General features: G+C 36.4%; 1 protein-coding gene across 2 annotated transcripts in view; it reads left to right on the top strand.

Moving 5' to 3' along the window:
* UVRAG (UV radiation resistance associated) overlaps positions 1 to 15,995 on the top strand; it is a 335,339-nt gene that overhangs the window by 170,242 nt on the left and 149,102 nt on the right. For both annotated transcript variants that reach the window (XM_030917811.1, XM_010366787.1), the window contains one exon: positions 3,283 to 3,409. In XM_030917811.1, the coding sequence (XP_030773671.1) occupies positions 3,283 to 3,409 (127 nt within the window). The remainder of the gene's footprint in view (positions 1 to 3,282; positions 3,410 to 15,995) is intronic.

Here is a 15,995-nt window from a genome sequence, read left to right as displayed (position 1 = left end):
TGAAGAACTGGTATTGTTTCTTATTTAAACATTTAGTAGAATTCACTGTGAAACCAAGTAGAACTTTTTTTTTTCTTTTTTTTCCTGTTTTGGAAGGTTAGTAATTGTTGATTTAATTTCTCTCTCTCTGGTTTTTCTTTTTCTTTTTTCTTTTTTCTTTTTTTTTTTTTTTGAGACAGTCTTGCTCTGTTGCCTAGACTGAGTACAGTGGCACAATCGTGGCTCACTCTAGCCTTGAACTCCTGAGCTCAAGTGATCCTTTCACCTCAGCCTCCTGAGTAGCTGGGACTACAGATACATGCCACCACATCCAGCCAGTTTTGTTTCACTATATTGCCTAGGCTGCTCTCCAACTTCTGGGCTCAAGCAGTCCTCCCACCTGGGCTTCCTAAAGTGTGAGATTACAGCCATGTGCCACCATATCCGGCCTAATTTCTTTATTACCTCTTTCTCCTACTGTGAGTTTTGGTAAATTGTCTTTCAAAGAATTGGTTTATATCATCTAAGTTACCAAACTTCTGGGCATAGAGTTGTTTATAGTGTTTTTTTATTCTTCTGATGTTTGTGAGATCAATTGTGATACCCCTCTTTCTTCATATTTGTAATTTTTGCTTTTTCTCTTTTTTCCTTGAATAGTCTGGCTAGAATTTTTAAAAAATTATTATTATTATTATTATTATTATTTTGAGACAGATTTTCACTCTTATTGCCCAGGCTAGAGTGCAATGATGTGACCTCAACTAATTGCAACTTCCACATCCCAGGATCAAGCAATTCTCCTGCCTCAGCCTCTCAAGTAGCTGGGATTACAGGTGCCTGCCACCATGCCCAGCTCATTTTGTATTTTTAGTAGAGATGGGGTTTCATCATGTTGACCAGGCTGGTCTCAAACTCCTGACCTCAAGTGATCCGCCTGCCTCAGTGTCCCAAAGTGCTGGGATTACAGACCCAGCCCTGACTAGAGTTTTATCAATTTTATTTGCCTTTTCAAAGAACCAGTTGTTGGTTTCATTGATTTTTCTGTAGTGGATTTATTCTGTTTAGATTTAGCTGGCTTCTTGAATGTGTAGATTTCTTTCTTCTGCCTAATTTGGTAAGTTTTTAAATTCTTTTAGACAGAGTCTTGCTCTGTCGCCCAGGCTGGAGTAGAGTGGCGTTATCTTGGCTCACTGCAACCTCCACCTCCCGGGTTCAAGTGATTTTCCCACCTCAGCCTCCTGAATAGCTGGGATTAAAGGTGCCCACTACCGTGCTTGGCTAATTTTTTTATTTTTAGTAGACACGGGGTTTCACCATGTTGGCCAGGCTGGTCTCAAACTCCGGACCCCGACTGATTTGCCCACCTCAGCCTCCCAAAATGCTAGGATTACAGGTGTGAGCCACTGTGCCTGCCCCTAATTTGGCAAGTTTTTTAGCCATTATTTCTTTTCTTTTCCTTTTTTTTTTTTTCCTGGTGACAGGATCTTGCTCTGATACTCAGGCTGAAGTGCAATAGCGTGATCATAGCTTACCACAGCCTTAAACTCCTAGGCTTGAATGACCCTCCTGCCTTAGCCACTGAGTCGTTGGGATTACAGGCATGAGCCACCTTGCCTGGCTCCATTATTTTTTCAAGTACTTTTTCAGTCGTTCTTTGTTTCTCTTTTCTTTCTAGTACTCTGATGACACAGAAGTTAGCTCCTTTGGTATAGTTACACAGGTCCCTGATGTTTTGTTCTTTTTTTTTAAAGGCTATTTTCTCTCTGTTGCTAAAATTGGTAGTTTCAGTATTCTGTTCACAGACTTTTCTCTGTTTCATCTATTCTGCAATTGAGCCTATTCACTGAGTTTTTGTTATTTTTAGTTCTAAAATTTCCATTTGGTTCTTTATATCTTCTGTTTCTTTGCTGAGACTTTCTAGGTTTTTCTTTTCTACTTTTTCATTTGTTTCAAGCATGTTTTTAATTGCTGTTGAAGCAGTTTTATGTTGACTACTTTTAGATAATTGTAACACATCTATCATGTCAGTATTGGCATCTGTTGCTTGTGCTTTTTCATTTTCTTTGACATTTTCCTGGTTCTCGGTGTGGTGAGTGGTTTTTGATTGAAACTTGGACATTTGGGGCTTTATGTTTTAAGTTTCTGGTGGGTGGTAAAAGTCCAGTAGCCCCATATGGTGTCAGTAGTTACCACATGGGACTCGTTTGGTTACTGCCTATCTGGGATGAAAACCTCAGGCCTCTGCTTGGCCTTCTTTGAAACAGGCAGGGGGTTAGAGCACCTTGGTTTGTTTTGGCAAACGTGGAAATCTACTTTTTGTTTCTATGGACTTGCCTATTCTGGACATTTCATATAAATGGAGCCATATAGTGTGTGGGCTTTTAAAACTGAATTCTTTAACTTAGCATAATGTTTTTAGGGTTCATCTATGTTGTAGCATTTGTCAGTACTTAATTTCTTTTTATTACAAAATAATATTTGATTGTATGGATTGGCCACATTGTATTTATCCTTTCATCAGTTGGTGGACATTTGGGTTTTTTATGTTGTTTGGCTATTATGAGTAATGCTGCTATGAACATTTGTGTTCAGGCTTTTGTGTGGATATGTGTTCAGTTCTCTTGGTATATACCTAGAAGTGGAATTGCTGGGTCTTATGGTACCTCTGTATTTAACTTTCTGATAACTTATTTGTTACTAAGTTTTAAAAATCTTTTTTTTTTTTTTTGAGACGGAGTCTCGCTCTGCCGCCCACGCTGGAGTGCACTGGCCGGGTCTCAGCTCACTGCAAGCTCCGCCTCCTGGGTTTACGCCATTCTCCTGCCTCAGCCTCCCAAGCAGCTGGGACTACAGGCACCCGCCACGTCGCCCGGCTAGTTTTTTGTATTTTTTAGTAGAGATGGGGTTTCACCATGTTAGCCAGGATGGTCTCGATCTCCTGACCTCGTGATCCGCCCGTCTTGGCCTCCCAAAGTGCTGGGATTACAGGCTTGAGCCACCACGCCCGGCCCAAAAATCTTATTGTACTGTATTGTGGTATCAGGGAAGGTACCTGAGATATTTTGTGTAGTGTCTGTTGGGTCCCCAGACTTAAGATTTACTTTTATTCTTATTCTTTGCTTATTTCTATATGATTTTAATTAAAAGGATGGTGCTGATAATTAAGTTACTTAAGAATTCCATAAGTTTGGTGAGTATTAAAATGCTTTAAACCATTATTTATTTTTAAACATTGTGAGTATATAATTATTCGTAGTCATGACATTTATATTCATAAATATACCTGTGATTTTATTTATTTAGAAAAAAAAAAGTGAATGCCTGCAGTTAAAAATTTTGGTGCTTCAAAATGAACTGGAACGGCAGAAGAAAGCTTTGGGACGGGAGGTGGCATTACTGCATAAGCAACAAATTGCGTTACAGGATAAAGGTGAGTGGAAATACCATACAAACAGCCTAACCTCCACATTCAGTAGTTCTTTCTTCTTCACAAGCTCAAATAGTCAATTTTTGTGTAAATACAGTCACACATCACTTAATGACAGGGATGTTCTAGAAATGCATCCTTTGGTGATTTCCTCCTGAGCTGCCATCGTAGAGTATGCTTACACAAGCCCAGATGGTGTAACCTACTACACACCTAGGCTATATGGTATAGCCTATGGCTCTTAGGCTATAAACTTGTACAGCATGTTACCATACTGAATACTGTAGGCAACTATAACACAATGGTGAGTGTTTATATATCTAATATATCTAAGCATAGAATAAAGATACTATACTATAATTTTATGGGACCACCATCATGTATGTGGTTTGTTGTTGATTAAAACATCATTATGCAGTGCATGATTGTATGGTGATAGAACTTTCTCTAATTTTTAAAATATTTTTGCAAGTATTTTGAAGTTAGTCCATATAGACAAGTGTACAAATCTGTATTCAAATGGTCCTGGACTTACAATGGTTTGATTTAATGATGACTTAACTTATGATTTTCAGTTTTTTTTTTTTTTTTTTTTTTTGGAGACAGAGTCTTGATCTGTCGCCCAGGCTGGAGTGCAGTGGCCAGACCTCAGCTCACTACAAGCTCTGCCTCCCGGGTTTACGCCATTCTCCTGCCTCAGCCTCCCGAGTAGCTGGGATTACAGGCGCCCGCCACCTCGCCCGGCTAGTTTTTTGTATTTTTTTAGTAGAGACGGGGTTTCACCGTGTTCGCCAGGATGGTCTCGATTTCCTGATCTCGTGATCCGCCTGTCTCGGCCTCCCATAGTGCTGGGATTACAGGCTTGAGCCACTGCGCCTGGCCGATTTTCAGTTTTATAATGTGCGAAAGTTACATGTGTTTGGTAGAAACCAGACTATGAATTTTGAATTTTGATCTTTTTCCAGGCTAGCAATATGTGGTATGATATTTTCTTGCTATGCTAGGCAGTGGCAGTGAGCTGCAGCTCCCAGTCAGCCACATGATCATGTGGGTGAACAACCGGTACTCTATACTGTACTCTGTTGCCACTGTTTTTTGGATATTGTGTTTTATGTTTTCACATCCCATCAAGTCTACAAAATGCTCATCTGTGTATGGTATTCAATGCTGTGTTATAAAATAAGCTTTGTGTTAGATGATTTTGCCCAACTGTAAGCTAATGTAAGTGTTCTGACACCTTAAAGTAGGCTAGGCTAAGGTTTCCTGATCAGTAGGTTAGGTGTATTTAATACATTTTAAACTTATGATATTTTCAGCTTCCAATGGGTTTATCAGGATGTAACCTCATGGTAAGTTATGGATAAGTTGTGTACATAGAGCTTGAATTTTCACAAAGCAAACACACTCATGTGAGCAGAATCTCAATCAAGAAACAGGACCCCAAAACCTGGGAAGCCTCCTCAGGCTTCCTTCCATTTACCACATCTCCAGCCAGACTAGCCACTGCCAAGTTAAACCAGATTGGTTTTTCCCTAATTTTGAACTTTATAGAAGTAGAATCATATATGTACATGTGGTGGCTCTTTTCAACATTATGTTTGTAGAGTCATTCTTACCTTCATGTTGTTGCAGTTTGTTCATGCTTAATGCCAAATAGTATTCCATTATATGAGTGTGAATTTATTTATCTACTCTTGCCGTTGGTTTCAGTAATTTTCATTTTGGTACCATTATAGTTAATGCTTCCATGAACCTTCTAGGTTTCTGAGTGAAGAACTTTCATATGTTTCTTAATAAAGATTTTTAGGTATTTCAGTTGAGTAGAAACTGAGGGGTAGAATTACAGTCAGAGAATGTACGTATCTTCAGCTTTAGTAGATTGTGTCCAGCGGTTTTCCAATATGATTGTGCCAATTTATCTCCCCTCCATCCAGTATTGCTCCTTCCTACATCCTTGTCAGGAATTTCTTTTCTTTTTTTTTTTTGTATATTTTGTATTTATCGCATTTGGTAATTTGTATTTTTCATTTTAGCCTTTCTATTGGATATGTTGTAATATCCTCTTGCAGTTTTAATTTTTATTTTCCTGAAGACTAATGAAGTTAGTCTTTCATATGTTATAAATTTTATAAACGTTTCATATGCTTCTTGCTGACTGAGATACACTCTTTTGTGATATACCTGTTGAAATATTTTGCCAATTGAAATTTGGTGTAACTGTTTTTTTGGTAAGATTTCTTTATATATTATGGATATGGGTTCTTTATTTGGCATATGCTTAAAAATATATTCTCCCATTTTGTGGCTTGCTCTTTAAAGAGATGTCACTCTTTAATGATACCTTTAAATGAACAGAAGTTCCATTTTATCAGTCTTCGATGTATGAGGCTTTTTGTGCCTATTTGGAGAAATATTTACCTATTTTAAGATTTTATAGGTGTTTTTCTATGTGTTCTTTAAAATGCTTTACTATTTTACTTCTTACGTTTTTATCTGGAATTCATCTGGAATTACTTTTTGTATGTGATGTAAGGTAGGAGTCGAGATTTTTTTTTTTCGTATTGATAGTCAGTTGACCCAGCACCATTCACTGAAGATCATCCTTTCTCCATTGCATTGCAGTTTTGCTTTTCTCATAAATCAGATGACCATATGATTGTAAGTCTGTTAAGAACCCTCTGTGCTGTTCTGTTGATCTATTTTCTGTTCCTTTGCCATTATCTCGCTGTTTTAATTTTTTTCCATGTTATAATAGGTGTTGATATCTGTTAAAGTTCTTCAGCTTAGTTTTTTTTTTTTCAAGATTACCTCGGTTATTTTTGCTCTATGTCATTTTCATGTGAATTTCTACATAGAAAAGAAAACCTTGCTGGGATGTTTTTTCTTAATTGTCATACATCGTTGCTGGGACTTGCTAGGATTGTAATGGAACTGCATTGAATATATTTGTCAAATGTAATTGGGGATAATAGACATCTTTACAATACTGAGGCTTCCATCCCAAGAAAATGATATATGCCTTTGTTTATTAGATCTTCTTTGCAAAACATTATTGAAATAAGATAGTGTATGGGTCTTTCCCATGATTTATTGAATTTATTTCTATTTTTTGATGTTTTATGATACTATTGTACATATCATTAAATTTTATTTTTACTAGTTTCTGGTGTATAGATGTACAATTAATTGGTTTTTTAAAAGTGATATTGGTATTTATTATGTTTAAAGAAAAATTCACCAGAAGCCTTATAGACACATTAGTAATTGTTAATGTTACGGTTACAGCCCTACAGATGCAGTCTTGCTGTGGTTATTTATTTACATCCTAATTTAGTTGCATTATAATTACATTTCATTACACTAAAATTAGTAATGATTTTAACTATTTAGTTGTTATAAAAAATTGCAGAAAATTTAAAAATCAGATTTATTGAGATTTAATTCCCATACCATATAATTTGCCATTTAAAGTGTATAATTAATTTTTCTTAGTTTATTCACAGAGTTGTGCAGTGATCATCACAATCTGATTGTCCCGCCTTCCACACTTCCCCTCCCCGAATTCTAAGTAACCGCCAGTCTACCTTCTTTCTCTAGATTTGCCTTTTCTGGACATTCTTTTGTAAATAGAATCATGCAACGTTGTGGTCTTTTATGACCAACTTCATTTGTTTAGCATAATATTTGTAAGGTTCATCCACGTTGTATCATGCATCACTACTTCATTTTTACTGCTGAATAATACATTCAGTTATATGGATATGTCACATTTTAAAAATCCATTCATTGGTTGTTGGACGTTTGGGTTGTTTCTGCTTTTTGTCTATCACAGATAAAGCTGCTTATGAACATTCAGATGCAACTTTTTTTGGGGATGTTTGTTTTCATTCCTGTTATGTACACCTGGAAGTGGAATTGCTGGGTCATATGAGAACTCTGTTTTTAACTTTTTGAGTGACTGCCAACCATTTTCCACAGCAGCTGTTTTACATTCCTACCAACAATATATGAGGGTTCCAATCTCCCCGTTTTCTCACCAATATCTGTTATTATCTTTCCTTTTAATTATAGCCATCCTACTGAGTATAGCGTTGTATCTCATGGTAGTTTTGATTCAAATTTACCTAATGATGTACATGCTTCTTACGCCAGATTTTTGTATGTTAATTTTATATCCAAGGAACTTACTAATTAGTTCTAATAATGGTTAGATTGTTTTGAATTTTCTGTGTGTGCAGTCATCTCATCTGCAAATGATGGCATTTTTATTTCTCATTTCCTAATACGTATGCCTTTAAAACTTTTTTCTTACCTGATTGTGTTGTCTGGGACATCCAGTACAATATTAAATAGAAGTAGTGTCAGTGCATATCCTTTTCTCCTTTCCAGTCTCAGTGAAAGCTTTTAATATTTCACCATTACATAGAGGGTTTACTGTAAGCATCCTTTACCCATTTTGTGGTTTACCCTTGTGCATCCTTTACCCGTTTTGTTATTTTTGCTTTAACTGGTTTTTTTTTTTGAGATGGAGTTTTGCTCTTGTCTCCCAGACTGGCGTAAAATGGCGTGGTCTTGGCTCACTGCAACCTCCGCCTCCGGGGTTCAAGCAATTCTCCTGCCTCAGCATCCCAAGTAGCTGGGATTACAGGCACCTGCCACCGTACCTGGCTAATTTTTGTATTTTTAGTAGAGATGGGGTTTCGCCGTGTTGGCCAGGCAGGTCTCATACTCCTGACCGCAGGTGATCCACCTGCCTCGGACTTCCAAAGTGCTGGGATTACAGGCGTGAGCCAGCAGCCTGGCCGCATTAACTGTTCTTTTAATGAATTGATAAAGAGCTCAATATGTGAATTTTCATTTCTTTGCTTTTTTTATTTTCTTAAAAATCAGTTTTAATGAGATATATTTTACAAACAATCGAATTAATCTATTTAAAATACACAGTTTGATGAGTTTAATTAATGTATTCAGGCAGGTAACCACCACCACCACAATCAACGATAACATTTCTGTCATTGTAAACAGCTTTTTGGTCTCATTGTAGCCAGTTCCTTCCTCCATCGTTTAACCACTAGCAATTACTGATGTGCTTTCTGATACCATTTACCTTTTCTAGCATTTCATATGAATAGAATCTTACAATATGCACTTTTTATATCTGGCTTTTTTTCACTTAGCATAGTAGCTTTGGGATTTATGTGGTTGTCTGTGTCAGGAATTCATCTTTTCATTGCTGCATAGTATTCACTATATGTACATACATTTTGTTTATACATTTACCTGTTAATGGCCATTGGGTTTGTTTCCAGTTTTGAATTATCGTGGATAAAGCTGCAGTAGATATTCAAGTATAAGCCCTTGTGTGGGTATATTCTGTTGGTTAAATATTAATAACTAGGTGTGGGATTGCTGGGGTATAGTAAATGTGTGTTTAACTTTCTAAAAAACTACTAAGCCGTTTTGCATTTCCAACTAGCAATATATGAAAGTTTCACTTAATCCACGTCTAAACATTAATTTTAGATTTTAGCCATGTTACTGGGTATGTAGTGGTTTCTCATTGTTTTAATTTGTATTTCCCTGATAACTAATGTGGCTGAGCATCTTTTCTTGTGCTTATCTGTTACCTGTCTCTTTCCTCCAATGAAATGTCTGTTTAGGTCTTTCATCTGTTTTTTGGAAAGTGGGGAAGGGAGGTGGATGGTAACCTTATTACTAAGTTGTAAGAGTTCTTTTTATATTCTGGATATGTTTTTTATCAGATATATGCTTTACATATTTTTTCTTCCCATCTTAACAGTGTATTTTGAGTTTATTCATCATTGTTTAAAAAGTTTATTCTCTTTTTCCTTTTTTTTGAGATGGGGTCTCACTCTGTTGCCCAGGTTGGAGTGCACTGGCATCGTCTCAGGCCACTGCAACTTTCTGGGTTCAAGTGACTCTCCTGCCTCAGCCTCCTCACTAGCTGGTATTATAGGTGTGTACCACCACGCCTGGCTAATTTTTGAATTTTTAGCAGAGATGTGGTTTCACCATGTTGTCCAGCCTGGTCTTGAACTCCTGACCCTAAGTGATCCGCCTGCCTCCCAAAGTGCTGGGGTTACAGGCGTGAGCTACCATGCCCGGCCAGTTCTGGAACTTTCCTTGTGTTTGTTCACCCTCTGCATTGTGGCCTGGAAACACTCCCCATGTATTGATTTGGAGCCGTTATATGGCTTACATTTCTTGTTTTCTTTCTCCCAGGCATCATTATACTAGGCTGCCTCTTATCTATTGTCTGAAAACTGTTGTAACATATAATTTTGTATGACTTTCTAGTTGTTTACAGTGGGAGGAAAATCTGATGTATGTTGTTCCATCCGTCAGAGTGACTTTCTAGTTGTTTACAGTGGGAGGAAAATCTGGTGTATGTTGTTCCATCAGTCAGAGATAGAAGTCTTTTTCCTTTGCTTTTTTACCTCAATACTTGCTTTTATGAGAACACACTTTACTCATCTCTCCTTGGTTTATTTCTTTTGGTTCTTCAAAGACATGCTCAAATACTACCTCTCCTTGAGACTTTTTTCACCCTCAGATAAAAGTTTCCTGCTCCTTCTTCTGTGTTCCCATAGCATTTTGATATTGTCTTATGTTCCCACTTAGTTGGTAAGCCCTTTCAGGGCAGGGACTTTGCATTTTTATGGTATCCTTCTCAGTGCCCAACATTGAGGCCCTCAGTGAGTATAACACAGCATGAATCTTTGAGGGGCTTTTATATAGGTAATGTGCCATTAAATGTAGTACATGAATTATTTATCATTGTTTTATTTGTTGCATCCTTTTGTGGTTTCCTGGTTAGTTTTCGGTGTATTTCACATAGTTGACATTGGTGATAGGAAACAGAAAATCTGCTGTGGCAAGAGTGTATTTGGAATGTGAATAAAATAAGTCATTTTTAGCAAGTTTTAAAGTTTTGACCTATATGAAATATAAGTTACATTACAAAGAATAATTTTATAAGTATGATTTTTCTTCATTTCAGTAATTTTAAAAAATAAGTTTTTAAAGGAACAGACTTTGATTCAGAATGCCTTGTTTCATGCTTGGCTTCATTGTTTACCAGCTGTGTAACCTTGTCCAATAACTTAGTGTTATCTCTCCAATGGGGTTAATAATAATACTTAAAACTGTGTCTCACTGAATTTTAACAGGCCTCCAAGTTCTGCTGATGTGTCTGGTCTATGAACCACATTTTGTGTAGCAAGAATGTATATGATATGATCAGATGAGTTATGAAAATGAAATGGTCTTATAAAAATAGGAGCAAAACACCATCTGTTTTATTCCTGTATCATACTCTGGTGGGTTTCTGTACCTTTAAGATAAAAGTCTCAACTCAAGATGACTTACAAAGGCCTCCAGTGGCTCACCTCAATCTGAATGCTTCAACCACATTGAACTCTTTTAGTTACTTAAGTATGCTTTGTTCTATCTTACCTGCATTCAGGCCTTTGCCTAAATGCTATTTTCACCAAGAAACCATCACTGATTCCCTTTTCTTTCTCCTCCCACCCCTAGGTTAAATGTACTACTGTGTGTTTCCATAGCACCCTATATTTTTCCATGATAGCACTTTGATTATTAGTCTGTCTCCTTCTCTGGACAGATTCTGAGGGTAGGCACTGTTCAAGGACTACACTAAATACTTATATCTTTTAGGCATGGTATAATACCTGGGATATAGTACACATAGAACAAATATTTGTTGAATGAAAGCATCATACTTATGCTTATTGGTATCATGTCATGGGTATCATTGCTAAAGAAAGACTTCTCTAACTTCTAGTTTAGCATTCATGTGGGAAGACTGATACTCTTATGAGAAAGACTGCAGAAAAAGTATACTTTGTTTGGCAGTGATAAATATCTGCATTCCAATACAACTTGCATATTGACATTTATAAATGAGAGTCAAAAGGAATAATGCCATTTAAAATCATGAAGCATTATGATAAAGTCCATTTGTCTGTGTTAGAGTGGCCCCAAATAAATAGACAGTTGTTTTGTACGTACAAGGCCTGCTTCAAAAGATTTCATCTTTTGTGAAAAGGCACATTTCTTACAGTGCTTTGGAAGTACCATGAACTTTTACTGTACTTACATTGCCTGCTACCTGTGGCATATGTGTCTGCATATCTTGCCTTTTTAAAGATCATTAACTTTCAAAATGAAAACACTATAAGGTTTTGAAGGGTTTAGGGACTTTTGACCTTTTCTAGTAAGACTAATAATAGTAGCAATAATGTATCCAGTACAGTGCTTATTACTATAAATATGTGATACTGTTTAATCACTACAATAACTTTATGAGGTAGATGCTATTATTATTTACCTTTTATAGCTGAGGAAACTATGTCAGGGTCAGAGAGATTAAGTAACTTACTTAAATTCGTGTAGCTAATGAGAGGTGATGTTGGGATCTGTTGATTCCAAAGCTCTCAATCACTGAATAATACTACATTTTTATAGCTAGTATGATATATAAAGCCAAGGGATATATTTTATTCTAGAATATGACAAAAAGATATGGAGATATAGTTCTTTAACTGTTTCTGGTTGTATATTTGCCTATTAGGATAGAAAGAGGTCCAGGATGTCTATCCTTAGATTATAAGCAAATGAACCTCTAAACAGTTGTATCTATACCATTTACAAGACTGAGGTTTAATAATAATTGCTCATATTTAGAGAATAGGAGCTTGTATTTATATTTTATAGAATGCAAGCTTGTATTAATTGCTTTTATATATAGACTATTAGTGCCAGGAAATGTCATGTTTTTTCTTCTTTACCTAATTTTGTCCTAATAGTCCTACACATTAAAGATACTGTTATTATCCTTCTAATGATAAAGATACTACATATTAGTACCCAGTTTGCAGATGAGGATGATTTGTCCAAAGCCACATAAGAAGTTATGTGCCCAAAGCCACATACATAGAAAGTTACGGCAGAGCCTGTGTTCAGAGTTACTGCTGCCTAACTGTGCTGCAAAGGGAGATTATAGAATTTTTGTAGATGTCTCTTCTAGTATTTTAATTCTGACAGCCAAATCAGTTGCACAGTCTTGAATCTCTGTTTTACCCTGCAGAGAAAAATGGTCATCTTCAAGTTAAATATGTATTTGTCATGGTGGGTCACAATCGTTGATTTTTAACACCGACTTTGTACTTCAAGTGCCCTTTTCTCACTTTTCTATATGTTTTTGAGATGAGAATTACTTTGTATTCCCCTGGACTATTAGAATCTTCAGAAGGTTAGGATCTAATGTTGACACTCTGGTTCCTAACATAAATAGGAGAAAGAGTGCTGCTGTTGGCTTCTCTCTTACTCCCATTGCGAATGTTTGTGGGCTGTGGGGGTTCAGCACTGGGGAGTGGGGAAGAGGGGATGGCTGGATACAGATAACCACATTTATTTACTAGCATAACCTGGTCTAATTTTGGGGGACCTGTGTTCTTCATAGTGGTTGTGCTAGGTAACCAGATACATACTTATTCTTCAATATCCTATTCTAAACATACACTATTATATGCTTGTGTTGAACATTATTCTTGTACAGTTACATGAATGTACTATTTAATGAATCTTGAGCCAAGTTAAAATATTTTAGAAGCACAATAGTCACTGGTGTTTGGTCAGCGAAGGTAAAAAAGGTATTTGTCTCTTGCATTTGCAGCTTTGATTTAGTTTGTTTGCTAGGGAGTAGTGAAATGATTTGCTAATACAAATATTACTAGTGGATTCTTACATATTGTGCCTGGCACTTGGTGCTTATCTAGGTACTTGGTTCTGAGTCCAAGAGCTCAGGTAGGATATAAAGTCAGTAATATATTTAATTGTGACTTTGCTACTGATTCTTCTGAATGTCCGCAAAGGAATTATTTACCGTCTGCATCTTTTTACACATCTGTTTAGTAAGGATAGCTGCTAATAATAGTGACATAGGAATTAATTTGTGTAAACATTTGGAAGAAACCAGGTGCTTGTATTTTTGTCCATGAAAATTTATTGCAGCAGGATGATTTATTGGCAAGTGCCAAAAAGACAATTTTTATCCATGCTGCTGACTTGCTGAGTGGTCACATAACTCTAAAGGGCCTCATTACTTCACACTCAGACATTTTCCCTTCCTATCCCTCAAAGGCAGTGGTTCTCAACTTGTGGTCTACAGCAACTTCCAGCTGGGTCATGAGCTGATCTTTTCAGTATTAATGTTTATTGGTGTATATATTTTCATTTCTGGAAGGTATTAGTAGTTTAACTTAGGATGTTTAATAAAAACCAGATTTCCCCTCAGTAACTCAAGCCAAGTAATCTTCCCATTAATGAATTCTGTATTGCTTTACAGGGTCTTTTGTCCTGACACAACCACCAAATCTTTGAAAAGCAACACTATCAAAATTAGTTTGCTGGAGACTTAGCTCAAAAAATGGTATGAAATGTTGGTTTTAAGGAAATGTGTTCAGTAGAATGTAGGTTTCTTATTGTATTAGTCCATTTTTGCATCACTATAAAGAAATACCTGATGCTGAGTAATTTATAAAGAAAAAAATTTAATTGGCTTGTGGTTCTGCAGACTGTACAGGAAGCATGATGCCAACATCTGCTCCTGGTGAGGCCTCAGGAAGCTCACGGTCATGGTGGAGGGGGAAGCCAGTGCAGGCGTATCACATGGTGAAAGTGGAAGTGAGGGGGGCGGGAGAATTGCCATACTCTTTTAGACAACCAGGTGTCCTGTGAACTACCAAAGCAAGAACTCACTATCACCAACGGGATGGCGTTAAGCCATTCGTGAGGGGTCCACCCCCATGTTCCAGTACTTCTCATTAGTCCTCTCCTGCAACATTGAGGATCACATTTCAACACGAGATTTGGAGGAGCACACATCCAGATCATATCACCTATAAACAAATGTTGATAAAAACCCGAGAATACTTCAGTGGTGCCTGGGAAGTGGTATTCACTTTATAAAAGGAGAGTTCTCCAATCTTTGTGGGAAGAAGCTACTTTTTAATAGTTACTTTCTTCATAGTAAGGATAACCATACAATTAAAAAGTGCTTATACAAAAGTTCTTATATTTGATCCTTAAAGCATCTCTGAAAGCTAAGTAGGGCAGATGTTACCCTCATTGTATATGTGAGGTACTGGGAAGTTAAGTGACTTGGCCAGGAACACACAGACAATTAGGAGCAAAGTTGAGATGTGGACCCAAATTCAACACAGATTTCAACTCTAAATTCTTTGCTTTTCTCAGTATTCTGTACTACCTAAAACTTTGCAAAACATTCATTTGAATCCCACATAAATCACATGAAGTAGAAAAATTTTATTGAAATCCTGTAACATGCAGATATTTTAGTTTTGGTATATTATTAATTCTTAAAATAGTCTTAAGATATAATTTTTACCTCCTTTTCCCAAGTCAGGAAAATTAGAGCTGAGAGACACTTGCCTGAGGTCCCAATTAAGTGACAGATTCCAGTTCAAACATTGGTTTATCTTGCTCCAAAGCCTGTCTTGTTTCCATTAAACAAAACGTCATTACTGCTTTCTCTAGTATATGTCCAGGTCAACTCACAGTTTGCTGTTTTTCTATTTGGCCTGTGAGGTGTTAGCTAGAGAACTTTGTTTTGCTTTGTTCCTTTTTATTACAGTGTGACTGAAGTGAATTTTCTGCAAAGATTGCTTTGATTTGGCTCAGTGAGCTGCCATTTTCCAAGTTTGTCCTTAGACAGGTCATTCAACGTTTTGAGCTTATTTCCTCTACATAAACGAAACAAAACAAAACAAAAAATTCTGAATTATACAGTCAAGATTTCTTTCAGCTCTATTAAGATATTGGTTATCTCAGAAAGGTAGGACTGGTGGGAATGATGGTGATCTGTTCACCTTTTTTTATGCATCTCTTTATTGTTGTTATTATTATAAGTTTAATGCTGATGATATATTTTCCAGCATTTTATAAAAGTTTTTTTTTTTTTTTTTTTAATATCTTTGACCCAGGTGTGTCTATGACTGTTGCCTGTTTAATACTGAAAAGCCATTTGGTGGGAATGACCTGTTAGAGTTCTGTAACTAGCCATACTTTTTTCTCCTATTTTACTTTGGCAATTAAGAGCAAAAACAAACACATTATTTTGGTGACATAGTGAATAGGAGAGGTCAGATATGTCAGATTTTGTTGCTCAGATTTGGGGAAAGAAATTACTCTTGGTAATTTCAGTGAATAAAAAGTTGTTGCCAAAATATTTTATGTGAAGTTCCCATCAGTTGTGATCGTTTCTTATCGTCATTTTGTAAAAACAAAACAACAACAACAAAAAAAGAGTAATTAAGGTGACCTACATATGTAGTTTGTTCTGTTTAATTAGCTTCTGCCTGGTTGGTAAATTACTGTTTTCCTTTTGGTCTGCATCTCAGATAAAAGAAGAATCACATGGTATATTTAAATTGATACTTTAATTTCTATCAGAAGGTCATAGGTTTCTATTTGAAGTTGTAAATACATTATTAAGTCTTGTATAACAATTTTTTCCTTTTCTTAG

The sequence above is a fragment of the Rhinopithecus roxellana genome, chromosome 15 (genome assembly GCF_007565055.1).
Source record: "Rhinopithecus roxellana isolate Shanxi Qingling chromosome 15, ASM756505v1, whole genome shotgun sequence".
NCBI lineage: Eukaryota > Metazoa > Chordata > Mammalia > Primates > Cercopithecidae > Rhinopithecus > Rhinopithecus roxellana.
The sequence above is the reverse complement of the archived record's forward strand: the minus strand, read 5'-3'. Positions and strand labels throughout refer to the sequence as shown.